We start from the raw sequence: 27,257 nt of genomic DNA on the forward strand, positions 1-27,257 counted from the left end.
ATGTCGTCTATATTGTGTTCGTAGGCTACTTGGAAAAAATAAGCCCTAGACATAAAAGATTGTTAGTTTAATATTTTTTTTTAGGATTTGATATTAATAAGTACTATTTAGGTTCATGAACAAAATTTAATTTTAGATAAATTTCTATGTAGGTTTACGAACATAATCTTATTTTAGATAAATTTATTAGTTTTAAATTCTAATCCTTTGATGTGTCTTGTTATTATTTCATATTTACGAATTTGAATAAATAATACTGATTTTAATATACAACAAAGTTGATGTGTATTTTATGTAGTTTAAGTAAGGATAAAAAAGAACTTTTACAAATATTTACATTCCTATTCCCATACGAACCAAACACCTAATTAGGAATATGGCAGGAATCAAATTCTCATTCCTGGTCTAACAAGTATTAAACTACAGTAATCTGATTACTAGGAATCAGATTACGGGAATCACATTCCATTCTCGCGCGCCAAACATGGCATTATGAAATCGGGTAATTTTGCCCAATTTCTCCAATTCCAACACCTATTTTGTAGTGTCAGAGTTTTAGGGTTTGGCCAGTTGGGGGTTCTGATAACTGGAAGTGTTAGAGTGAGGGTAAGAGAGAAGAGATTGAGAGGAAGAAGGAAAGAACCGCAAAGTGAACAAGGAGCTGGCTGAAACAAAGATTGACAACTCGAGTCTCGAGACAAGAGGATTTCGATCAGGTAATCAGTTTTATGTCAAATTAATTTCATCATTATCATTTGAAGATTACTGGTTCATCTTGTTCTTTTTGTATAGGAATTTGGTATTTAACCATTTAGGTTTCTTAATTTCAATATGAAAACTAGTTGAATACTGATCATCAATCAAGAAAACAGTAATGGGGAAATTGAAATCTGTAATATGGAGGCAAAAAATATTCCTGATCTTGAATAAATGAGCTAATTTTAATATTCTGTTGGTAAATATAATGAGAATTGCTGTATATTATTGATATAAAAATAAAAGTTAAGATTTTTTTATGGAGTTATATAAAAGCTTAAGTTTGTCTATCGATATTCTCATAATCCTATCCGATATATGTGCTCAGTGATATACTGATTTATCAACCCGTTATGCATTTGGTTGCCTCTACTTCTGTTATTGGTATAAGACTTTGCATACCTCATATTTTAATTGCAAATTGCAAATTAATCGATGCTGATACTACAAATAGAATTCCAGGCTGAATTCTTGACCTATTCAGTGAATTCAATCTTGGCAGGGAAAGAGCTAATCAGAAAAGGGTGCACGCAAAATGGGGTGCATTGAAATATGGGTTCAAGTGAAGCTATTCTAATCAGGTCTCTGTGTTACCTCTGCAGCTTTGCTTAAGGTATTTAATTTGTACAATTTTTGGTCAATTTCCAAAGCATCGTGAATATATTATATTCAACATCAGAGCTTCAAGAATTTTCTTATGTGCTTCTTGTAAAACAATCAACCCAAGTATGATGCATTCATTGTATTTCTTTTCGAAAGATGCATCATCTATCTGTAAGAATGTGTACATTTTTATGGCTTAGTGTAAAATGAGACGAGAAAATTATGGAACAGGTCAAGCTTATATGTGATTTAAGAGACTGACGTTAGTGATCGTTAGTTAGTCTCTTGTAACTTTATGGACGGTCAACACGGTCACCGTCAATAAACACCCCTAACTAAAATTTTTTCAAAATTGTGCTCCAAATTCATCAAACATTTCTTTGTCTCTTTTACAAAATTATCCCTTTAACCATAGTAAAGATAATGAGTAAGAGAGACTTCTCGAGTTGGTGAATAAACATACGAGAAGCAATAGTACTTACATTTAATGCTTGGGCTTCTTCTTTCTTTTTTCTATTACTGATCGTTTCATTATACTGATTGAGTTTTCTTTAGGAAAATCTCAAATTGGGAAGAAGATGAAAAGATACCTCCTTCAAATACGAGTTGCTGCTGAAGACTTTTCAGCCTCCCTCTCCCAGTGTCGATGCCCTAATTACAATCCTCTTAAATTACGATTTCACTCTTCTTCATCTGAAACCCAGTTGCCAAACCAAATTGCACACGAGATTGTTCGTCATTCTCATCATGATAGTGCTGCTTCCAGTTTAGAGATGGACTCTTCTGGGAGGGAGGTAAAGGGCGTTTCTTCAATCTTGGACTCAAACATCAACAGCAACGAAAGAACCACCGGAATTGGAATTGATTTGGATCATAAAACAGTACGTGAAACAATCTATACTACCTATGGCAACGATTGGAAACGGGCATTGGAATTCTTTCATTGGGTGGAAGAAAATGATTCCAGATTTCACCATGACATCCACACTTGCAACACAATAATTGACATATTAGGTAAATTCTTCGAATTTGATCTTGCTTGGGATTTGATCCATCGTATGAATTCCCATTCTCCTCCTGATCACACTACATTTCGGGTAATGTTCAAGCGCTATGTCTCAGCTCACATGGTTCAAGAAGCGATTGATACTTTTAACAATCGGATTCAAGAATTCCACCTCAAGGATTTCATCTCTTTCTCTAATCTCATTGACTCCTTATGTGAATACAAGCACGTAATAGAAGCCCAAGAATTATTTTCATCGTCACCATTGATGGCTAATATTTACCAAACCAACAGTAACAAAACCAAGCTATATAATATGATTCTTCGTGGGTGGTCGAAGGTGGGTTGGTGGAGCAAATGCAGAGAGTTCTGGGAAGAAATGGATCATGAGGGTGTCGTTCGAGATGTCCATTCTTATTCTATATACATGGATATCCTCTGTAAGTCTGGAAAACCATGGAAAGCGGTGAAGTTGTACAAAGAATTGAAGAAGATGAAGAGAATTCGTCTAGATGTGGTAGCTTATAACACAGTTGTTCATGCTTTAGGTCTCTCAGAGGGTGTTGATGAATCGATCCGAGTGTTTCGTGAGATGTTGGAGTTGGGATTCAAACCAAACATTGTTACTTACAACACAATTATTAAGCTTTTGTGCAAAGATGGAAGAGTGAAAGAAGCATATTCATTGTTTGATAAAATGCATGAGAGGGGTGTTGCTCCTGATGTGATTACTTACCAATGTTTCTTTGGTTGTCTTAACAATCCTAAAGAAATATTAAAACTATTTGACGTAATGCTTGAGAATGGGATCCGTCCAAGGATGGATACTTTTGTGATGTTGCTTAGGAAATTCGGGAGATGGGGATTTCTTCGACCGGTTTTTCTTGTTTGGAACAAGATGGAAGAACTTGGTTTTAGTCCAAATGAATTTGCTTACAATGCTTTAATTGATGCATTGATACAAAAGGGTATGATTGATATGGCTCGGAAATATGATAATGAGATGCTAGAAAAAGGTCTCTCAGCTAAGCCGCACAAGGAGTTAGGAACATCAGCAAATCTCATGTCATGAACAGAGGACGAGATGTTCATCAGCAAATCTCTTGTCATGAATGTGCAACGTGAAAAGCTATGTTTGAAGTATTCTTATCTGTATCATGAACTTTTTTCGATAGGAAATATGGAAATGGAGAGATAACCTATATCACCTGTGAGCTTAGAGAAATATTCTCATGTGCAATGACGTGCTTGTATTCGCAGTGATAGCACTAATCATGAGAAATGAAGAATGAAAGGTATGTTTGAGGTTTCTCGTACTGTCTGTAATTAAGATAGCAGTAATCATGCTGGGGAACTAGTGATAGTCGAGACCAGAGGGCAAATAGTTGCTCTTTCGAGACTGTAGGTTGATGCTATCAAGATTGGGCATCAGAGCATGTGCCCTTTTTTGTTACTAAGTATAACTTTCATTCTTCAATTATATTTATGTAGTTGCAATGTCCTTTTGCCAATTTTCATGAGATGTGCTTGAACAAGTAGTGCTTGAATACAACAAAGTAAGCCCCTGTTTTGAGGTACATTCATACAAGACATCAGTTTTTGGAGTTAGGTATGTTCATATTTGTATTCGAGAGGGAGTTGATTTGCAGATGTAATAGTTATGTCTCATCCTATATGAGACATCGACATCAAAGTAAATGCAATAAAGTACTATATGATGTTTCTTTTATCTATCTCTGGACATCCAACTCAAACTTTATTGGCAATGAGAAGAGAGACACTAGATATAATTTATTTGGTAATGGGACTTTCTTAGTCACTATTCATGCCCAACACTTTACAGGCGTCTTGAAGTGTGTTCTTCGAGCCAAACACTTCTCTTTTGTCGGGGCAATGTGGAGCACATGCAATCGGCAGACCTATGACCTATTCGTGCGGCCTAGCTTTGGTATCATATTTAGTTTGTGGCATCAAACTTCCAATAAGCAATGAGCGGAGGCACCCTACTCCCTACATATTCTTTAGTTGTTTTTGACACATTCTTAATATAGATCATGTGGGATTATTCTCACACCTTCATGATAAGCAATACGTATTTGGTTGTTGCTCATTGGTTAGATTAGAAAGGAGTTGTTAGATGGAGTTGATAAATACATTTTAAACAAAACTATCGATGTGAAGTTGCCTGCCAATGATAATACCGTCTTTCAGTTTTCTTGAATGTTTTATTCTTGGGTATAACTATAAAGTGCTTCATTAGTGACAGGACAATTCTGGTAAATTGGATTCATCTCTTGGTTCTTCTTGCTTGAACACATGTCAAACAAATTCTAACATCTTTCTTTGTGTGAAACAGTTGAATCGCCTAGTACCGAAGTTTGTTTTATGTAGTTGTTTGATTTACAGGTTTAGCTACGTAGTCCGCAGCCTCGGGTTTACTGCCAGAGCTAAATGAACATATGTCACCACAGTTGCAGAAACTAAATGAAGATTTGGTCCCACTAGTAAGTTTAACTGAACTTGTTGTTCACTCCTTTTCTCTTTACAAGTCCATGGAGCAAGATTTTGTAAGAAGTTCGTAATTATAACTTATTTACTTCAAGGAAGCAACAAAGTAGTAAGAACCTCTTCGCCTATAGATTTTTTTTCTTAATGAAACTTGAATCTTCCTTATGACTGGACTCGTTTATGTTCACATTCTAACTACGATTGGAATTAAAATTTGTATCTTATGGTTCACTAGTCTAACGAGAATTGATTAGAATTTGATATTGATTGAATCATGCAATTATATTTGAAATTCATGGATCAATTTTAACTACAACAACTTTACCCTAACTAAGTGGGGGTTATTCATTTGGCAATTTTGTCAGATCTTCAAAGTTCTTAAGAACTTTAAAGTTTAGCCTTATAGTTCAGAACTTTTTTTCAGAAATTCAAAATTTCGTGTTCTTGGTTCAAAACTTTATTTAAGAAATTTGAAGTTTAGCGTTATTGGTTTAGAACTTTATTTAAGAATTTTGAATGAGTTGGTTAGATATCTTATAAGGAACATTTTGTTATGTAGGCGTGAAAAACAGAGAGTGGGTGAACCGGCTCAGCTATCTCCTTCTCGTGCGGTGGTACCTATCGGTAGAAGAAACACCTTACCGTGTCTGAACATGTTCGGCGCCAAGTGTTACTAATGACAGTGAACCGGTGGGACTCGGTTAGAGTCCCACCAAAGTAAGAATCTTTGGGAATATCCTTTGAGATATTATTGTATTTATTGTATATCAAGTCTTTCCGCTATATGTATTTAGTATGTAAAGTTTCTGCTTAGTTGTAAACGCTACTAGTATAAATGTAATACAAGGGATCGGTATACAACCATCCTGTTTTACCGTATCTATTGAATTCTGTCATGGTATTAAAGCCGTAAACAATTTTACATGAAGTACTGTCGTTTTTTTCGATCTCTAATATATCTTCTCTGATCGCTAATATCGGTTGTTTGTCTGGTTTAAAGTATTCTTCTTGCACTTGCTGTTTGGTATTATATTTATCGTTGTTCGTATCACTTGCCTACTATTTCTCAGTATGACTACTCATGTTGAATCGACTATGTCGACTGGTTCTTCATCTCCCACACCCACTATGGTATCCTTCTTGCAAATCAGTTCCATGACCAGTCTTAAGTTTCATTCGACAACTATCTCCTATGGAAACCACAACTATTATCCCTATTGGAAAGTCAACAATTGCTGCCCTATATTGATAACTCGGTTATTCCCCCTTCTCCAACTATTCAGACAACTGACGGGTTTCTATCTATCAACCCTATCTACGAATCTTGGAGAAAGACGGATCGACTTGTGTACTTGATTCTTTATAGCTCATTAACTCCGGAAGCTATGACTGAATCATGGGCATTACAAATGCAGTCGAGGTATGGTCTCACTTTGCTCAGACTTATGTCAATCCTAGTGTTACTCGTTCTCTGCAGCTTCAAGAAGAAATTCAGAATCTACGAAAGACGGATCGACTTGTGTACTCGATTCTTTATAGGTCGTTAACTCCAGAAGCTATGACTGAAATCATGGGCATTACAAATGCAGTAGAGGTCTGGTCTCACTTGGCTTATACTTATGCCAATCCTAGTGTTACTCGTTCTCTGCAACTTCAAGAAGAAATTCAGGATCTACGAAAAGGAACTGCCTCTATTACTGACTTCTCTCGCACCTTTCGTACACATCTTGAATTTCTTGCAGCTATCGGAGAACCTTTATCAGACCTGAAGAAGGTTTTTTATTTTCTCAAAGGGTTGGGACCGACTATGCTTCTCTTGCCGAATCTATAGTATCTAAGAGTCGTCTCCCGACCTTCAAGGAACTTCTCCCTATGCTTCAGTTACAGGAAGCACTCCGTGCATCGTTTCGATCTTCTCAACCAATCATTGAAGGTGCGTATTACTCTCAAACATCTCAGACTTCTAACCACCCTCAAAATCCGAGACAATAGTCTGCATATCGGTCTCGGTCTCCAAATCGTGATCGACGAAAACAACCACAGTTTCGACCCCCTCCCATTGTCGATAGGAGGAACTCAGGTCCGATCAAACCCGCAGATCCTCCGTATTTTTGCCAATGGTGTGGACGTAACGGTCATACTGTTGACTGATGTTATGATTTGATTGGCCGCCCAAAACGAAACTCTTCTCGCCATGCTACTGTTGCTCGTCGTCCGTCTTCTAGTGAAGCCCATGTGGCTGAGCATACGACCTCAGAAGATGTTACCACAACCCCAACTGCACTTAATCAAGTCACTGATCCTCGAGACCCAGCCTGGTATGTGGACAGTGGTGCTTCTAACCACATGTCTTCTTCTTCTGGTATGTTCACTCGTATTACTCCTTATACTGGTCAGAGTCTTGTCAAAATTGGTGATGGTTGTCATCTCTCTATCTCTCACGAAGGGACTCTCACTAATACTCATAGAATCATCACTTTACCTAATGCTCTTCTTGTTCCGCCGCTCAATAAAAATTTGTTGTCTATTAGTCGTTTAACTGATGACTTAGACTGTTTCATTTTATTTTCTAAGACTGGTTTTGTGTTATTTCAGGCGAACAGAAGGACACGAGGAATCGGTAGGGGTGTACTCGAGTCGAGCCGAGCCGAGCCGAGTAGTATGATGTTCAAGCTCGGTTCGTGTATTTGATTGTCGAGCTCGAGCTCGAGCTCGTTCGAGTAATTGTCCACTTGTTCAAGCTCGGTTTGTATAAGTTTGAAAGAGCTCGAAGTCGAGCTCGAGCTCGCATTATTTTAAGCTCATTTACCAAAAATACTTCAAATGAAAACTTTCTAATTTATCAAAATACTTCAATGATCATTTGTCACATATAATAATAATGATTCATATTCTGATAATTTTTTAATGGTTGATATTTCATGTACAAGTTTCAATACTAATACGTAATTATGTACTACAATATTATAAGAGTATGTTAAACGAGTTGTTCACGAGTAGCTCGTGATACATTAAAGAATGATCAAGCTCGGCTCGTTTACATAAACGAGCATGATTTTGGGCTCGTTTTAAGCTCGTGTTCGTTAATATTCGAGTCGAGCACGAGTAGTCGAGCCGAGCTCGAGCAGCTCGTTAAGGGCTCGGCTCGTGTACACCCCTAGGAATCGGTAGTAGATGCGGCAATCTTTATGTATTAGACTCTTCACACCACTCCTCCTTATTCAGTTCAACCTTCATCACTCTCAAGGCACCTTCAAAAGTGTGGCATTCACGATTAGGGCATACTTCTTCTCGCATTTTAGAACTTTTACAAAACAATGTTTAATTCAGTTTTCGTCTAAGTCTAGTCCGATGACTTGTATTCCTCGTCAAATGAGTAAAAGTCATCGTCTTCAGTTTAATTTAAATGAAAAACGTAAGGATTCATCTCTTGAACTTATTCATATTGATGTATGGGGACCCGCACCAGTTCTGTCTTCTAATGATTTTAAATATATTATTTTTGTTGATGACTTCAGTAGATTTTGTTGGTTCTACCCTCTTCGTTTAAAATCCTGATTTTTTATCTGTCATCACTAGCTTCAAATCGTTAGTTGAAAATTAATTTGCTACTACTATTAAAACTCTTCAGCTCGATGGAGGGATTGAGTTTTTAAGCTCAACTTTTTTGGCCCATTTAAATAAATGTGGTATTGCTCGACGTTTGTCTTGTCCCTACACTCTGGCTCAAAATGCTAAAGTTGAGCAAAAGCACCGACATATCACAGAAACTGGTCTCAGTCTCCTCTTTCATAGTAAACTTCCGTCTTCCTTTAGGGTCGATGCCTTTCAGACTGCTGTTTTTCTCATTAATCGCATGCCTATGCTGGTTCTTCGGGATGCCTCTCCGTTCTCCACTCTATTCGGTATGTATCCCTCTTATTCAATGTTACGCATTTTTAGTTGTCTGTGTTTTCCTTACCTACGCCCTTATGCTTCTAACAAATTGTCGCCTCGTAGTCTTCCATGTGTCTTTATAGGTTATAGCCCTCACCACAAGGGTTTTCAAATGTCTTGGTCGCTCTACGGGACGTGCCTATATCTCCCGTCATCTAGTATTTGACGAGTCTGTTTTCCCCATTCATAATGGTAATGTTTCCTCTACCTCCACAGACCTCTTAAGATTTAATGATTTACCATATTTGCCCTTACACCTAGATCCGACTCCACCCTCTGCCTTAGTTGAGACGACCATTACCGTATCGCGCAGTTCACCTTGACTCGTCTGTCCGTCTATCTGACTTGGCCAATTTTGAGAGTCCAAATTAGTTCCACTACACAACTAGAGTACGTTCCTCATGGACGTGAACCAGACACGTCCTCTCCTCGGACACCTGATCCGTTGTTTCCACTGTCTGTATCTTCCCCGGTTCAGTCCGGGTGTGGTTCGAATTGTACTGCCTCGTCTACCAGGTCTTGCTCGGTCTCGGCGCCTTTATCTTTGTAACCCACAGCTGACTCATCTTCGCATGCCCTATCCTCAGTTCCTCACCGTCTCATGGACCACGAGGATATCGTGATGTACAACAGTTGCTGGACGAAACGTCTCCTATGGTGGATCAGTCTTATCTTGCTTCACAGGTATTATGTCGTTACCCTATTCCTCCTCGAGATTCTACTATTTTTGGTGATGTTGGTTCTTGTTTCTTTGCTGCTCTTTCGACTATTAAGGATCCACGAGGTTATCGCTTGGCTTCTTCCTCTCCTCATTAGCAATTGGCCATGGAAGAGGAAATGGCAACTCTTCGTAGATAAAACACTTGAATACTTGTGCCTCACACACCCTCTCTATGAATGTGGTTGGTTGTAAATGGATTTATAAGACGAACTGAAATTCGACGGTACTTTTGATCGATATAAAGCTCGTTTGGTGGCTCAGGGTTTTACCCAAAAACCGGGACTTGGCTTTGATGAAACTTTTAGCCCTGTTGTCAAGCCCATTACCATTCGTATCATTATTTCACTGGAAGTTTCCAATAGTTGGCCTATGTTTCAGTTGGATGTGAAGAATGTGTTTCTTCACGGGGAATAACATGAGGAGGTCTATATGGCTCAACCGCCTGGTTTTACTGACCCATCCTACCCGCAATATGTTTGTCGCCTAAGAAGGCTCTATGTGGCCTTAAGCAGGCTCCCCGTGCTTGGTATGATCGTTTCAGCACTTATCTCACTCGTCTTGGTTTTAAGACGAGCAAGTCTGATACATCTCTGTTTATTCTATCTACCGCTGCTGGATTTGTTTACTTACTTTTGTACGTCAATGACATTATACTTGCTGGTGGAAATTCTTCTGTCATCTCCGATATTATATCCTTTTTAAACTCAGACTTTGATACGAAGAATTTGGGTTTTTTACATTATATTTTGGGTATTGAGGCAACTTCGAATGCGCAGGGTCTTTACTTACACAGTCTAAGTATGCGCTGGATATTCTTAAATTTCTCAATATGGATGGGGTCAAACCATCACCGACTCCTCTGTCTTCTGGCTGCCATCTTATTACAAGTGGGGCTCCCTTCAACGATTCCACCTTATACCGTAAGATTGTTGGTCTCTTTAGTATATCACGTTAACCAGACCAGATCTTGCATACTCCGTAAATATGGCATGTTAGTTTATGCATACCCCAACTCAAGATCACTTTCAGGCGGTGGAACGATTTCTTCGCTATCTCAAGGGCACTATTCATCTTGGTTTACAAATTTATAAGGATTCTTCCAGTACTTCTCTTTTGGCGTACTCTGATGTTGATTGGGCTAGGTACCCTGACACTCGTTGCTCCACTACAGGTTTTTCTATCTTTTTGAGGTCAAATTTAATTGCTTGGAGTGCGAAGAAGCAGCACACAGTCTCTCGCTCGAGCTCTGAAACTGAATATCGAATTGTTGTTGCTACGACTGCTGACTTGACGTGGATAGGTGTTGTTCTCATGGAAGTTGGTATCTCAGTAACTTCACCTGCTCGAATTTTCTGTGACAACAAGAGTGCGATTCAGATGACTGCAAATCCGATGTTTCATGGCAAAAGCAAATTACACTGGATTACCACTTTGTTAGAAAAAAGGAAGCGGATGGTTCTCTTCTTATAAAGTTTGTTCCGATCACAGGATCAGTTGACCGACATTCTCACCAGAAATCTTTCTCGTTGTCCGGCGTTCAATTTGCGGAAGGGTAATGATAGTGAACCGGTGGGACTCGGTTAGAATCCCACCCAAGTAAGAATCTTGAGAATATCCTTTGAGATATTATTGCATTGTATATCAAGTTTTTCCTTTATATGTATCTCTTAGTATGTAAAGTTTTCGTACAGTTGTAAACCCTACTACTATAAATGTAATACAAGGGATCGGTATACAATTTTCATGTTTTACAATATCCATTGAATTCTTTAAGTTAGGCTCCAAAGCAAATGTTGAGAGACGTTCGCTGCGGCAACCTAATTTGTCGGACGACGAGTCAAACGGGTCGGATAATCAAATGTATTGGTTAAATATCTTACAAGGCAGGTATAATCAAATATGTGTCTATGTACAGGTAAACTACTCCAATAAATTATACTTGGACTTTGTTACTTCTCTGTATTAGGTAAGAAAGGTAAGACTTTAAGTAATAGTAATCCCCCTAAAACAAAACACAAATCAATTAAAATAAAAAGAAGAAGTCAAAGAAAGAAGCTCTTACAATTAAACTTGTCAATCTTATTCTTTGTTTCATATTCATTAGGATTAGGTCACTCCTTCCTACAACTCTATATATAAAAACTTTTGAAAATGTCATTCAAAATTAACCCTCTTTCATAAAAGGGAAACAAGAAAAGAGGAAACCAAATCAAGAAACAATTAGCTAGTACTACTCAATTCTCATATTCATGGCTGCTACTGATCATCAAAGAATCCACCCGGTAGACCTCGAAGCAGCACGACCGACCGTTCCTTTAGTACCAAGAAACTTATCAAAATCGGAAAATGGCGATCCAGAATCAAAAGAATTTCCTCCACCATTTCGTCGAACAATTCCACTTAACCATTCAAAACCTCCTAAAAGCAAAAGAAGTTGTTGTTGTAGGTGTATATGCTGGACAATATGCTTGCTTATACTTCTAGTAATCATAGTTGGAGCTATAGGTGGTATTCTCTACGCAGTTTTTCGACCTAAACTTCCTGACTACTCAATAGATCGATTAAGAATCACCGATTTTCAACTCGATAATAATATGAGTTTATATGCAAGGTTTGATGTAAGGATAACATCGAAGAATCCTAACGAAAAAATTGGTATATATTATGAGAATGGAAGTCATTTAAGTGTTTGGTATTCAGAAGCTAAGTTATGTGAAGGTTCTTTACCAAAATTTTATCAAGGTCATCAAAATACTACAGTTCTTGATGTGATTTTAACAGGGCAAAACTCGAACGCTACAGAAATATTAACGGCGTTAACCCAAGAGCAACAGAAGGGAAGTATTCCTTTGAATGTGAGGGTGAAAGTACCAGTTAGGGTTAAACTTGGGAAGTTAAAGCTTATGAAGGTGAAGTTCTTGGGTAAGTGTAATGTTGAAGTTGATAGTGTAAGTGCTAATAATTTGATTAATATTAGGGCAAGTAATTGTAAGTTTAAATTCAGGCTTTAAATTTGTTCTTGTTATAAATATATTTGTTAGCTATTTAGATTTATGATGTCTTTTTGTTTATATACATTACTTTGTATTAGATTTTTCATTTATTTATTTTAGATAAAGTAAAGAGGTATTTGACTAGCTCTAAACTTCTAGAATGTTGTTAAGATGATTTTTATTTTTATATTGAGATACGATTATTAATACAATCCCACTTCGGTATAAACCAAAAAAACACTTCAAATAAAAAAAAAATTGTCGTACAATACATCATTTCCTTCCACCACTGTCGTGCTCATTTCTATTTCATGTCTTACATAGATATTTGAGACTAGAATAAACAGCAGTAATTCTTGGGGATCATAAATCTGTAATTGGAGAAAAATTGTTTTATTTTTGGGTTATTTTTTGAAAGGCACCCTACTTTGTGACAAGCTTTCCACGAAGCTCCTTACTTTATCAAAAATACCTAAAAGGCCCACTTTTTTCCGTTACTGTTAAGTGTCTGTTACTCTTTCTCCTCCATCTCATCACCTCTCTGCCACGTCATATCTCTCGTCACATCATCATCTTCTCCGATAAGGTCGCCGACCGGATAAATATTCTAGCGACCTTCATACTTAATTTTTTTTTCTCTCTCTCTCTTTCTCCACCTCACCTCTCTCTTCTCTGACGAAGGTTGTTTCCGGCCGGCAACCTTCAAACATAAAAAATATAATAAAATTTCTCTCATCTCTCTCTCTAAATACTCCGGCGAAGGGTTTCCCTTCGCCGAGGTCTGGTTCGAACATAACTAAATCTAGGTCTGGTTCGAACCAAACCTTGGTCTATCGGACAGACCTAGATCTGGTTAACCAGACCTCAGACGAAAGGAAACCCCTTCGCCTGAGTATTTAGAGAGAGAGATGAGAGAATTTTTTTTTTTTTTTTTTTTATGTTTGAAGGTCGCCGGAGAAGAGAGAGGTGAGGTGGAGAGAGAAAGAAAGAAATTCTTTTTTTAAGTATGAAGGTGCCCAGAATTTTTGTTCGATCGGCGACCTTATTGTAGAAGACGATGATGTGGCGAGAGATGTGACGTGGCAGAGAGAGGTGATGAGATGGAGGAGAGAGAGTAACTGACATTTAACGGTAACGGAAAAAAAAAGTATTCTAAATATTTTTGATAAATTAGGGGACTTCGCGGAAAGCTGATCACAAAGTTGGGGATCTTTCGAAAAATAACCCTTTATTTTTCTTAGGAAATATCATAGGCTTCCTTCAAATATATAAATTAAGTTAATAATTCACTTAAAATACCTTAGATTTTGGGAGGCAATTTGGTTTAGGCTTAAATTATTAATTGTTTCGAAATCAGCCTAAGCTTGATCTTTAACTAAGTTTTGGGAAATGCAAGTTGGCCCGAAAATACATGGTTAAAGTCAACCTTTTATATCATATTTATATCTTGGCCACTCTTTTGTTCATTTTTATATCGTATTTATATCCTGGGCCACTCTTATACAAATATCCAAGATGATTCGGTTGAATTTCAAAATGTGGAATTCGAAGTTGAGGCAAATAAGTTCATTCATTAACAAAGTTTAGTTTTAAGTTTAAGTCAAATAAAACTATATAGTTATGAGACTCTGAATTACATTATAAGTCCGTTGACGGTAGATTTAGCCAACATTAATATTTGCTCTAGTAGTTAATAAATAAGGCAATGGCCTCAAGTCATCCACACAAGAAAATCATCATTGCCGCCTTTAGTGTAATTAATTTCCGTGAACATTAGGTTTCTAAGCTAGATACTCTTGTCGGTATCCCATCAACTACAATATTGAGATAATCCTTCTCCGTTTATTTGAATATTTATCGATTGACTTTTTTTCATGAAGGTGTCGTTTGACAATACTAAAATAAGTTACTTTTTTGTTTATTTAAGTAGAAAAGTAAAAACATTAGTTTGGTAACGTGAAGATTTCCAACTTCACTTAAGTTAAAATTTGACTTTCTTATAAATTCATATTTTTAGCTTTTGACTTTAAAGTCAATTCTTTCAACAAAAAAAAAAGACTTTAAAGTCAATTAACTTTTTTTCGACATATTATCAAATTTTTTTTCTTTGTTTATTTTCACTCCACCACCAGAGCTAAACTTTCACCACATCGTTATACCACCACATTGAAAATAACTTTGGGATTCAATTTGAAGTGAAATCTGATAGATTTAGGGCAAAAATTGAGGCTTGTTTTCATTTGAAAGTGCAGTCAAAAGAAGAGAAAGGGAAAAAACGCTTTTGGGGCTTATGTCATCTTGCTCTCTCTCTCTCCTAAAAAAACCCAATTCGAGTTTAGTCAGAGGCAGAAGAAAAAACAACCTCGTTTACATTACATAAAAATTAAGTATAACACTAAAAAGTTTCACATGATAATAATATTAGACAAACCTTACTAGGTTCTATTTGGTCATTACTTCCGGCTAGGCACCAACTTCTCTCAACAAACAAACAGAGGAAGCAACCAAAATGTTAGACTTAAAACAAAAACCCGTCACATTAAATTCCATTATTGATTGGTGAATGGAGGTGGTGGGTAAAGGGGCGATGCTAGTAAGCCCCCACACCCCAAAATAATCTTTCTTTAATATTTTATTTATATCTTTTTAGTGTCTATTTGTTAAATCTTTAAGTTGATCCCAAACGTAATAGTCAGTTGCATTTAAGTCTAATTGCTGAAGTAGTTCCTGTGTAAAATTTGATAAATCTAAAAAGCTCTCGTGCATATGACTGGACAGGCCTAGAAGTAGCTCATTGCCAATTTTACAAGCCTTCAATAATTTCTTAACATATCACTTTAGACAATACTAAAGATCGGAAGACTTAATTTCTTTGATTGTTCAGTTGTCCTTGGCCGACTTTGTGCTCCCTTTTCAGTTGATACATTTTCTTTTTTTGTTTGGATAAAACTACAGAATTGCGGAAGAAATTCAAGCAATTTAAACAATCTTTAAGGTATTTCTTTTATCTCTATCTTCATCCTTTGCAAGATGTATACTAATATCTATAGACTACATTCTACAATATATATTTGTATGCGTTACTTTATTTGTTTTAAACAAGATTGACTAGTTTAAGTGATTCATACTTGATATTTTACCTTGAAGCATCCAACGACATTATGGAGTTGCTATTAATTTTTTTTTATCTCGTATAAGAATGGTGAATGAAGATTTGCTAGCATATATTGAGAATGATATAATTGATAAAAAAAAGATTATTATGCAACGATTTCAGTAGATGAAAATTCGTCTTGGGCAACTATGGAAAAGAGTATTTGATATTCCTACAATAAAAAAATGATTTTATTTCTCCATTTCTTTTAATTAAACGTGCCCCTATAGTATATAATTTCTAGCCTCGCCACTGGATGGGTACAAACTCGCCACTCTCAAAAACACCACGACAGCGGCTGAGCCCTTGCCACAAGATGTTTTAGTGCCCAAACTTTCTTGTTTGGGCACGAGACGGCTTACAACTATGTTTGTTGTTGTCATGGCGCGTTAGACACACAACAACACGACTCGTCAAATACCACTAATGACCATAAGGATTTTATATGCCTTTAGAGACCAAAATGTCTTAATGGTGGTTATTGGTGTTAATTCAATTCATGACATAAACATAACGTATTCAAAATATAACAGTACAATTTATATATAATGACTTTTTGGAGTTTAATGTAAAAAACAAAAAGAATCCTAATGATTTCAAGATTAGGTCGTGTTTTTTTTCTGAATAGATTTGAATGTGAACACAAAATTTATTACTGCAAATTCACTTTTATAAATTAATTAGTATGCTTGATTGTTTAGTAAAAGTGGGTCTCATAAGTAATTACTACTTTTTTTCAAGTTAAGATTTGTTATCATCTATTTCAACAAAAAAAAAAAAAGATTTGTTGTCATCTAAAATACAACTAATTATAGACCAAAAAATACAATTAAAATTACGTCTAACGAATCTCAAGAAAAACAAATACAACTTCACTTTAGAGCATCTCCAATGCAACACTTAATCTTAGAAACTCCGAGTGCCACTTAGGATTTTTAGAGTTTTTTCTTAAAAACCATCTCCAATGCAACACTCTATTTGGATCTCTAAGATGACGTGTCGAGGGTGGAATAGAGATATCTCAAGAGGACACTCTATTTCTAGAGTGTCATCTTGAGATATCTCTAATTGTCCACCTCATCAATATTTGATTTTCAACCAATAGAAATCGAGTCTTCTATATTTTCTAAAATAACTAATTATTTATTTACAAAAATAACTATGACACGTAAATAGATAAGATAAGTTTCGAGTTTTGCATTGGAGACACAAAAAATTTAAGGATCTCTATTGACGCCACCTAGGAGTGAGAATCTCAATTGGAACTTGACACATAGGATGAATAGAGATTTTTTTGAGTTTTGCATTGGAGATGCTCTTACATTCAAAATATCTTTAGGTTATGGGAAAACACAAAAAACTGAATTTTTTTCTAGTTATTAGGACTCTTCTTTTCAATTGCTCAGATTTCATTGAACTTTAGAACTTTTAATTAGTCAAAATTTCAAGTCTCTTTCCAAGATACTTCAAAAAAAAAAAAAAAAAAGTCTCTTTCCAAGATAAAATTAGTACTTCTTTCCATCAATTTGTCATTGTCTCCTTTAGAATGATTCAAATAATTGAACCCAAAATCAAGAAAATCAACCTGTCAAACTCATCAAACATTAACATCATATCAACAAAACCCCTGATTAAGGGTTTTAATAAAAGCGAAAAACAAATTAATCATCTTCCAATTGACTTGGCAACTGAAATAGAATAGCATATTAAAGATGGTAATTACTCCAAGAAACAGATAGTCTTAGGGGGGTAGTGGAGCGGGACTTTCACAGACTTTCATAGACAAAATGTCCCGTAGACATTTCAAGACATTTCAAGACATTTCGGATGAGTTATTATAGACAACATGTGTTCATAGACATTTTCAAGACATTGAGAGTTTGTAGACAAAATGTCTTTATAGACATTTCAAGACATTTGATCCATAGACAAAATGTCCTGGGGACATTTTAAGATCTTGAGTCCATTGACAAAATGTGTAATGCATATTATATTTGTGCTAATCAAAAATATATTTTTCGACTTTTGTAGACATCTGTGAATATTTGTGGACATTGATGGACATTTGGTAGACATTTATTATTTTAATATTATTATTATTATTTAATCACATGAAATAATATATTAATACTAACATTTCAAAAATATATTTCTCAACTTTCGTAAACATCTGTGAATATTTGTGGACATTGATGGACATTTGGTAGATATTTATTATTTTAATATTATTATTATTTTTTAATTACATGAAATAATATATTTATACTAACATTTCAAAAATATATTTTTCGACTTTCGTAGACATCTGTAAATATTGTGGACATTGATGGACATTTGGTAGATATTTACTATTTTAATATTATTATTATTTTTTAATGACATGAAATAATATGTTTATACTAACATTTCAAAAATATATTTTTCGACTTTCGTAGACATCTGTGAATATTTGTGGACATTGATGGACATTTGGTAGACATTTACTATTTTAATATTATTATTATTGTTTAATCACATGAAATAATATGTTTATACTAACATTTCAAAAATATATTTTTCGACTTTCGTAAACATCTGTGAATATTTGTGGACATTGATGGACATTTGGTAGACATTTATTATTTTAATATTATTATTATTGTTTAATCACATGAAATAATATATTTATACTAACATTTCAAAAATATATTTTTCGACTTTCGTAAACATCTGTGAATATTTGTGGACATTGATGGACATTTGGTAGACATTTATTATTTTAATATTATTATTGTTTTTTGATCACATGATGGACTTCAAATGTCTCTTGTTTTTTGAAAGACATTTTGGCTTCCAAATTTGTCCCAAATCCTTCACAAATTCATCAAACTATGAAGTCCACCAAAGTCTGGGACATATTTTGTCTACAATCGAATGCCTCGGACTTTCATGGACTCTCAAATGTCTGGATTTGAATGCCTCAGACTTTCGTGGACTCTCAAATGTCTGGATTTGAATGCCGCAGACTTTCGTAGACTCTCAAATGTCTGGATTTGAATGCCTCAGACTTTCGCGGACTCTCAAGAGTCCGCGAAAGTCTTGCTCCACTACCCCCCCTAGATACACTTGAAGGTTGAACCAATCAATCTTTTATTTGTTTATTAAGACGACCGTCTAGGCAATTTTTTGTTCAGCCGCCCACTTTTCACATATTTTAATTTTCTAGTTGGACAAATTTCCTCCAAAACGTGTTTCTTTACAGTTACAAATTGTATACACGAAATTTTCAAGAAAACCCTTTTTACAATATCATAATCTTACTAGAGAAGCAAGCATATTAAACAAAAATTCATATACAACAATTACCCGTCACCTTAAATGATTCAGACGCACTCACCCCCAATCTAAGATCTCAATAGAGCGTTTGAACAAAGAAAAAAAAAAAGATCGTTTCAACAAAAAAAAGAAAAACAAAAAAAAAGATCTCAATAGAGCTTTCTATCTAGCTTAATAGTCCTAGAATTCATAAAGTATCTATAACAAGTTTATTGATCTTCTAATAATTAACTATTAAATGAATTCTTTTATGGATCCGGTTAACCAAATATTCAGTCACCTGTGATACCTACCAATGGGGCGGGGCTAGTAAGGGGCATGTGGGGGCGCATGCCCCCACATGCTCCCAAGACCTCCCCTTAACACTATCCCTAAATAAATAGATTTATTCTTAAATGATTTTTTTTATTTCTTTTCTAGTTAGCAAACCCACTATTTATTTCAAGTCTACGGAAAAATAGTGTAAAACTCATCGCACTATAATATAATTCTTTAGCCGTGAAGTAAAATATATCGATTATTTTGTAATTTAATTTCTTGGTAAACCTAGTCTAATGAGTAACACGATTTTTTCCTAATCATCTCCTCTTTCAAAATAAAATTATTTTTTGGCATAAAATATACATTTTCTTTTAGTGTGTTAGATTAATTACCTAGTTTGACTATTTACATAAATAAAAGTGTAACCATTAAATTACAATCAAAATAAATCGTAAAATATTTTAGTAAAAAACGTGACCGTATATAGTCAGTTTCCTTAGAAATCAAATAAGATAAAAACATGAATATATATAATTTATTTACTTTCAGACTTTTGATTGCGTGTAAAGTTCTTCCACGAAAAAGCAAGTGTTGTTATTTTTGTTTTCTTTTGTATATATTTCTAAATTAAATTGTGTAATTCTTTTTTCTTAAAAAAATTGAACTAAATTACCCTATTAATATAATTAAGAATATAATGAAATTCACCTACGTATTTCTTATATCATTCAAAGAAGATTAAATAGCAATAGGTTGATTGGAAAAAAAAATCGCCGGAATTTGTCGTTTTCTAAATATGATAACTATAGTGTAGGACGAACCACTTTTATACTGAGTTGATCCAAAATGTATTCAATATAGTAAATTAAAATGTAACGGGCTACTACATATTGTTGGATTTATTATTTTATGTGAGTTTCTCTTTTTAAAAGTGCCCCCACACAAGAAAATTTCTGGCTTCGCCACTGCCTACCATCTTGTTTCTATATTAGCATGTTAGTTTGTATAGAGAGAAGGCATATGTATAAATGCCAAAAAGAGTCAATATGTAACCACTTAGGGATAGCACATTTTTCTTACAAGTTGAATATTAATACAAAACCGCCCTGTACAAAATAGAAACCAATTAAAAACAACAAATTTGTAAACTCATTCAACCAGCTTGAGAGAGAAAATGACCCTTTCTTAATGTTTTAGGATAGAAGACGACCATGAAACCAATTAAAAACAACAAATTTGTAAACTCGTTCCACCAGCTTGAGAGAGCAAATGACCATTTCTTAGGCCATGATTGGTGCGCGGGAATGGCGTGGGACTGGAATGTGATTCTCGAGAATCACATTCCAGATCAGTGTTTGACTTGTGGGATTGGTGTGGGCCCCAGAATGTGATTTCCTCAAAAAGGGATAATAACAAACTCAGGGGAGGTGACCATTCTTCCGGAATCACATATATTAATATTTATTAACAAATATATCTTAACAAAATATTGAATTATCAAATTTTTTTTTTTTTTTGTGGGATTTGGTATTAACAAGTTCTATTTAATATGGCCAGCGCTTTGGGGAAAGTGAAATAGTTTCCGGGGTGTGAAGACTTGGTAAAAAATTGGTCAATTTTGTTTGACAATTTTATTTAGGGGGAAAGCAAAATAGCTTCTCCACCTCAGCTCTCTCTCTCTCTACCTCACTTCTCTCTCTCTCTGCCACCTCATGTATTCGCCACCTCATCGTCTTCACCGGTGAAGGTCGCCGGCCGGCCAATTTCCGGCCGGCAAACTTCAACAATAAAAAAAAAAAATTCCCTTCTCCTCTCTCTCTAGATCAGATCTAGAGAGTGGAGACCTCCATTAAAGGTCCGAACAGACCTTCAAAGGGTCTGTTCCAGACCTCCATTGGAGGTCCGCACAGACCCATTGAAGGTCTGCTCGGACCTTTAATGGGGTCTCCACTCTCTCTCTAGATCTGAAGGTCTGCTCTGATCTAGAGAGAGAGTAGAAGAAAAAAAAAAATTGTGGTTGAAGGTCGCCAACCGGAATTTGGACAGCCGGCGACCTTCACCGGTGAAGACGATGAGGTGTAGAAGTTAGAAAATATTCCCCATAAAATATGTTTCCCCGGAATATTTTCAAAATTTTGCATATTCCCTTTAAAATTTCACACCCCGGAAACTATTTAGCTTTCCCCAAAGCGCTGGCCTTTAATATTTATGAACAAAATTTAATATTAGATAATTTTTATTTAGGTTTAAATTCTAACCCTTTGGTGTATCGTGTTATTATTTCATATCTACGATTTTGAATAAATAATACTGATTTTAATATATAACAAAGTTAATTTGTATTTTATATAGTTTAAGTAAGGGTAAAAGTGAATTTTTACAAATATTTACATTCCTATTCCTATACGAACCAAACACCTAATTAAGAATGTGTAAGGAATCAAATTCCCATTCCTGGTCAAACCAAACATCAAACTACAGTAATCTGATTCCCAGGAATCATGTTACGGGAATGTGATTCCCAAGAATCACAGTCCATTCCCGCGCGCCAAACATGGCCTTAATGGTTTGAGACTGAAGACGACCCTTTTCCTAATTTAGACTATGTACCCAAGAGAGAAGTGTGGATGTAGTCGTCGGCCTTCCTCGCCCTGTATGGTTTTTGGGTCTCTCTCACAAGGCAGGATTCTTGACGATTGACGAGAACTTGTCAATAATAACTACTAATGACGATTGACGAGAACTTGACACTATTGTTTTTCTTTTTCTTTTTTGCCTGTCCTGCTTCAGTTAATTCTCGAGCTTCCAGCCCTACGCAGTTACCGATGATCAGAACATAATATTTTAGGAATCGAGATCGACATGAACTGTTTTAAGTGTAAATGATTTATCAAAGGAATAATAGTTTTGTCACTATGATATACATTAGAAAATTCTAACTAGATTTTTATCTTAACACTTTTACATACAATATCCAAATAGTAATGAACTTGAGAAGGCTGAATAAGAGTAGTTGAGACTGACATACTGGTCATTACTCGATCACAATTTGTTGAGGAATCTCTTCTTCCGAACTTGATATATCTGCATCTACTTCCTCATCTGCAACTCCAGAAGCTTCCACAGTCCTGGTAACCCATTCTTTAAGTGGGTCTTCGTTCAAATCAAGCCTCAAAATACCTGCAAACATTCCTCCCATGAACGCTACCGGTTCCTAAAGGAATGTAAAACATGGAAGATAAAACAAGCATAATGAGCTTAAGTTTCTCGTGCGTTAAGAGTAGTAACCATTATTACAAGTTTCATCAATCAAAGTCTATGATATTTTAGAATTTCACAATTCGAGATATGCTTCGGGAGACTCTTCTATATCCGCCTAAGCTTAAAATAATGTACTTTAAGGGGTTCGATAATCCTACCAAGAATTGAAAACTCAATAGCTAGTCCGCGAAAGGGGAGGAGAAGAGTATCATTTAGTAACTAGTAGGTATCTTTATTTTAACCGTCTTTATGAACTACGGTCTCCACTAATTCACTTCTACATACCTAACATCCACAACATATTATGCTACATATGGGTTACTACCCGACACGATATACGAGAATAGCTTTGATAGTGATCCTAAACTGGGTGATGTGTTTACCCTATCGAATTGGTATCATAACAGAAGCGAAATTGTTTACTTATTTTTGTGCGATTACATTCATTACATCATATGACATGGCCACATCTAGCTAAGGATGAAATAAGCGCATAACTACTATGCAAAATCACTACATCATAAAAGCTCATAAACCGCCACGGAAGCAACAGTTAGACACAGACCGTAGAAACTTGGAGCACAGAGGTCTTTGAACAAACCTTAACGGCCTTCAAGAACTAGCTATACTTTATTTCCATTTATAAATTACATAGGAAAAATTGGGTGGTAAACCATGCTTCCTATGACTTGGACCCACGACATTTCGGTATTTTCAGATAGGTGCACAACCAACTGACCTACAAGCTCATGTGCATAAAAGAAATGGTATTGATCTGGATGACATTATCTGTGGAACAAACATGATTGAGTGTTTTTCTTCATATGCTATTCAAAACTTATAATAATAATACTAGTTTCAAAAACTTAATGGGCTTTCTAAAATCTAAACTAACTTATTCTAAGAAACCAATTTTGACATGCAAACAAATAAAATAATAGAAATTGATATAATTAAATAAAAGAACAGAAATAGAAATTAAGGTGGGTTCGGCTCCTTTCTTTGTGATCACATGAGCTTTACCATGATTCACACCATCTTCCCCGGCTTGACGTGGTTGGACCTCAAACTTAAAAGCGTAACGCCTTCATGCTTTCCCCGTATACCACAAATACTCTGGTTTGCTTTGGAATATGAGACATTTTAGCTTCGTGACCTAACCCTTTTGACGTACCGTTGCATCACGTTCATCTGTTTCATGAGTCTAACGTCCACAAATTGGATTATCACCTACCACGTCTTTATGGTGGTTTGGAGAATCAGGCGGTCCATATCTCTCTTTGAAATCCACAGGAACCGTAAAATACATTTCAAAATAAACTGAAATTGATCCACGGGTCCCATATGAAGCTTCATTTTAATATTAGGGTGCTACTTGGGGAAAGTCATGTGGTTATAGAGGTGGCTTGGGTAAAAGAATTTACTGAGGAGGGGGTTCGGCGAAATAACCACTTTGGGTTTGAGTTTGAGTGTCCTCTCAGAGGCCTCTTGGGTTGCCAAATATTTACTAACACCATTGTGTCATCTGGAGGCACTTTGAGGCACTCGCTGCTTGTCTTAGGTTTTTTGAAAGAAGTTTGTGCCAAAAATTTAACGGCAAAGCCGACCATAATTAACTTCCAATGAGGTATACTTTCCTCTAGGCTTGCAGATAAGGTTTATTTGGGTTTTCCATTACCATGAGTCTCATGGATTAGGTTTTCAGGAGGAATGTTTGGGTTTTGGGGTGAAATTTTCTCTTTAGAGGGTGTCTTGGACAAGCTTACCGCGGAATCCTGGTGTTCGGGACTGGCTACTGGTACATGTTTATCGCCGGATTTGTAGCCATGTCGTAGTTCATCATCTGACCATGCCCATCCATCATCTACTGAAACTGTGCTACCATGACTGCCCTCAGTTGTGTCATCTCGTTGATTCCTCTCAGTTGTTCCTTGATTTCCTTAAAGTCCTTGGTGAGATTACTTATTGGTGCTTCCCATGTTTTGAATATTTACTTTGGTGACATTTCTTCCCAAAGAATCAAAGGCTTTGATGCCCCTTCTAATGTAAACGCATTGGCGGAAGTTTCAACGGAGGTTTCCTTAGTTATTCATTCCAATATCCGAATCAAAATCGATAACAATATAAACTAATAGACGATTTTATTGATACTTGAATGTTTTTCTTCATATTAGCTTTATGAACAAAAGTCTTCAAAATCTAAGCTAAAACTAAAAACTGATCTTCAAATGAAATCTACGCATTTTACTAGTTTCCTATAATTAATGGGCTTTCTAAAATCTAAACTAACTTCAACTAAGAAACATATTTCGATACCAAATAAAACAATAAAATTTGATATAATCAAATAAAAGAAATAGATATAGAACTTGAGGTGGGGTCCGACTCCTTTTCTTATGGGCTTTACCATGATTCAAGTGACTATCACATTATCATCTCTAGGGTCCCAACAAGTATTAAACAGCTCCACAACTTTGCCTTTGGAGTCTATTTTGGTGTTGAAGATCAAATTCGACCTTCAAAGCAAACTTAATGCTATATAAATGTGGAATCGTGATGTTCAAGACCAAAATGTTACATGCGAAAATTCGACCGTGGAATCTTGGTGTTTGAGATCCACTCAGAAAGAAAACACTAGTTAATTATGTCACATTTTCGCATGTATCAGGAAAAGGCTCACATAAAATGAATATGCTTTGGTTGCTCATTACGATCTAGAGCTTCACCAAAAGAATGTCGAAAGGACTTTTTTGAATGGGAGTTTAGGTGAAGAGGTTTACATGAAGTGGCTACAAGGCTACTCAAACGAGGACGAAGTCAGTGGACTATGTGGGCATGTAAGCTTAAGAAATCAATATATCGACTTAAGCAAGCCTACGGAAATGGTTCCTTAAGTTCAAATACATGCATATCTGTTTTCTCAGTCTTAAGCTCTTAAACGAGTCATTTTAAAATAATTTTTAAAAACAATTTATGAAAAATGTGAATCCTTTTGTTCCAGTGAAATTGTATTGGAGAAGTGGGAGAATGTAAGGCTCTACATGTAAAATGAAAGTTGTGTTCCATGTAAAATGGGGCATGTACAAGAGTACAAGACCTATATATGCCTCAGATAATTAGGCTTATCAAGTACATGTTTTCGTTTAAAAATCGAAACTCTAGTAGACATTAAAGTTGAATCATTTCCATTTGGGTAGTGCAAATTTCAGTTTTGAGTTCATAATAATCTGACAAAACCCAATTATTGAAACTTCTCAGATGATTCAGTATCATTTTATCAATAATTTCATACAATCGGACAACCCCAAAATAGTAAAAACAAGAAAGAAAAGTGGGTAAGTAGATTACCTTAAGAGCTTCTTTGAGAAGGGGTTCATCAAAGAAGAAAGCTTTGATCTTGGTACCTCTGAAACTAGGTTTTTTCCACAAAGACGAAATTGAAGATGAAGGCGAGAATGATTTGGTTCTTTGTAGATTTGGTTTGTTCAACTACAGATACAGAAATGAATTAGAAATTAAGAAGAAAAAGGGGTAAAAGAGTGTAAATAAAGAAGATGAGAAGGAGTGAAGAGGGAAAAATGAACTCACAGTCACCGGCGGCGGCAAGTGGCAGTTGAGGGAGAGAGGCATATTCTCTGGTCTGGGTGGTTTGGTGAAGATTGAGGATGGGAGTTTGGTGGCAGGGAGAAAAGATGCTGGTGGAAAACAAGTACGTACCGCGTCCTACTTAAACGACTCCCAAAACCTTGAAGTCACGGTTCGATTTTCGCTATCCTCTCATGTTCGAATCCCAGAGAAGGTGGAATCTTTGGTTATTTGATTTGGGATTATTAGGGTGTAAATAATGTAGTTGGGTTTTAGGCCATTGTCTTGTTGGGCTATAGGTTCGGTCTTGTTTCAGTTTGAGTGGGCAGTTATTGAGCGTATCACATCTTTGATGTATCAATGCCAAATGTAACGACATACGTAGATCGTAGTCGACTTCCAAAAAAAAAAAAAAATGAAAATCTATCGGGGTTATTTCAACATAGACCCCTACTGATTTCCCATTATTGGGACCACATTCTCAAAATTAAAATATGTATGACGTTGATCTCAACTTTCGATTTTTCTGTTAAATATCAGTTAAGTGGTTCACGTGTCAACTACATACGTGACTTATGACCAAAAAGAAAATATGTTTAAGTTTACTTAGACATTGACCTCTAGCAATTTAGCAATTTTAGGACCACATCCCCGAAAATGAAAGTATGTTTGTAGTCGACTCTCATTTTTGATTTTCCGTCAAACATCAGTAAAGTGGGTTGCGTGCCAACCACCAACCACATGCATGAGTTTTTTTTAATTATAAGTAACAAATCTAAAACTAACTAGACTTCGTATCAATCGATTATATATCTGAGACCTTCACTAGGTATTTAAGTTTACTTAGACATTGACCTCCAGCTATTTAGCAATTTTAGGACCACACCCCCAAAAATGAAAATATGTTTGTAGTCGACTCCCATTTTCGATTTTCCGTCAAACATCAGTAAAGTGGATCGCGTGGCAACCACAAACCACATGCATGAGTTTTTTTATATTATAAGTAACAAATCTAAAACTAACTAAGGACTAGACTTTGTATCAAACTATTATATATCTGAGACCTTCTCTTACCTCTTTAATCAACCAAACTTATTAGACGGTAGACAGTATTGGGGTAAGTCTTTTTTTTTATATGTTTCCAATCGGTAACCTATC

At 35.7% G+C, this 27,257-nt stretch overlaps 3 protein-coding genes across 7 annotated transcripts; 2 read left to right on the plus strand and 1 right to left on the minus strand.

The window, feature by feature from the left end:
- The first annotated feature begins 40 nt into the window (after positions 1–40).
- Positions 41–5,797, plus strand: LOC147548421 (Pentatricopeptide repeat (PPR) superfamily protein). Of its 5 annotated transcripts, XM_086667063.1 has the most exons (6): positions 440–716; positions 1,259–1,369; positions 1,915–3,660; positions 3,857–3,939; positions 4,757–4,869; positions 5,433–5,797. In XM_086667063.1, the coding sequence occupies exon 3, from the start codon at positions 1,938–1,940 to the stop codon at positions 3,435–3,437; it is 1,500 nt and encodes a 499-aa protein (XP_086523189.1). In that variant the 5' UTR covers positions 440–716; positions 1,259–1,369; positions 1,915–1,937; the 3' UTR covers positions 3,438–3,660; positions 3,857–3,939; positions 4,757–4,869; positions 5,433–5,797. The 5 variants fall into 5 exon arrangements, with proteins under 5 accessions (XP_086523186.1, XP_086523184.1, XP_086523189.1 ...); XM_086667060.1 differs by lacking the exon at positions 3,857–3,939 and having other exon boundaries at positions 41–716; positions 4,772–4,869; XM_086667061.1 differs by having other exon boundaries at positions 3,857–4,869.
- A 5,870-nt stretch (positions 5,798–11,667) lies between these two features.
- LOC147548422 (NDR1/HIN1-like protein 6) lies at positions 11,668–12,675 on the plus strand. Its single transcript, XM_086669940.1, has one exon. The coding sequence runs from the start codon at positions 11,780–11,782 to the stop codon at positions 12,539–12,541; it is 762 nt and encodes a 253-aa protein (XP_086526066.1). The 5' UTR covers positions 11,668–11,779; the 3' UTR covers positions 12,542–12,675.
- Positions 12,676–22,123: 9,448 nt separating this feature from the next.
- Positions 22,124–26,299, minus strand: LOC147548423 (UPF0426 protein At1g28150, chloroplastic). Its single transcript, XM_086671046.1, has 3 exons — positions 26,103–26,299; positions 25,863–26,003; positions 22,124–22,467 (listed from the first exon to the last, which is right to left on the minus strand). Exons 1-3 carry the CDS (start codon positions 26,142–26,144, stop codon positions 22,288–22,290), a joined length of 363 nt encoding a protein of 120 aa, XP_086527172.1. The 5' UTR covers positions 26,145–26,299; the 3' UTR covers positions 22,124–22,287.
- Positions 26,300–27,257: the final 958 nt, after the last annotated feature.

The sequence above is a fragment of the Eschscholzia californica genome, unplaced genomic scaffold (genome assembly GCF_041429995.1).
Source record: "Eschscholzia californica isolate CP2 unplaced genomic scaffold, dmEscCali1.0.p SCAF_3, whole genome shotgun sequence".
In the NCBI taxonomy this organism is placed as follows: Eukaryota; Viridiplantae; Streptophyta; class Magnoliopsida; order Ranunculales; family Papaveraceae; genus Eschscholzia; species Eschscholzia californica.

Excerpts from the sequence above, each read along its gene's own strand:
- LOC147548422 (XM_086669940.1), top strand. The coding sequence starts at position 11,780 with ATGGCTGCTACTGATCATCAAAGAATCCACCCGGTAGACCTCGAAGCA.
- LOC147548423 (XM_086671046.1), bottom strand. The coding sequence starts at position 26,144 with ATGCCTCTCTCCCTCAACTGCCACTTGCCGCCGCCGGTGACT. Across the intron at positions 26,004-26,102 it reads ACTTGCCGCCGCCGGTGACT|TTGAACAAACCAAATCTACA; the intron begins GTGAGTTCATTT and ends CTGTATCTGTAG. Across the intron at positions 22,468-25,862 it reads TTCTCAAAGAAGCTCTTAAG|GAACCGGTAGCGTTCATGGG; the intron begins GTAATCTACTTA and ends ACATTCCTTTAG.
- LOC147548421 (XM_086667060.1), top strand. The coding sequence starts at position 1,938 with ATGAAAAGATACCTCCTTCAAATACGAGTTGCTGCTGAAGACTTTTCA.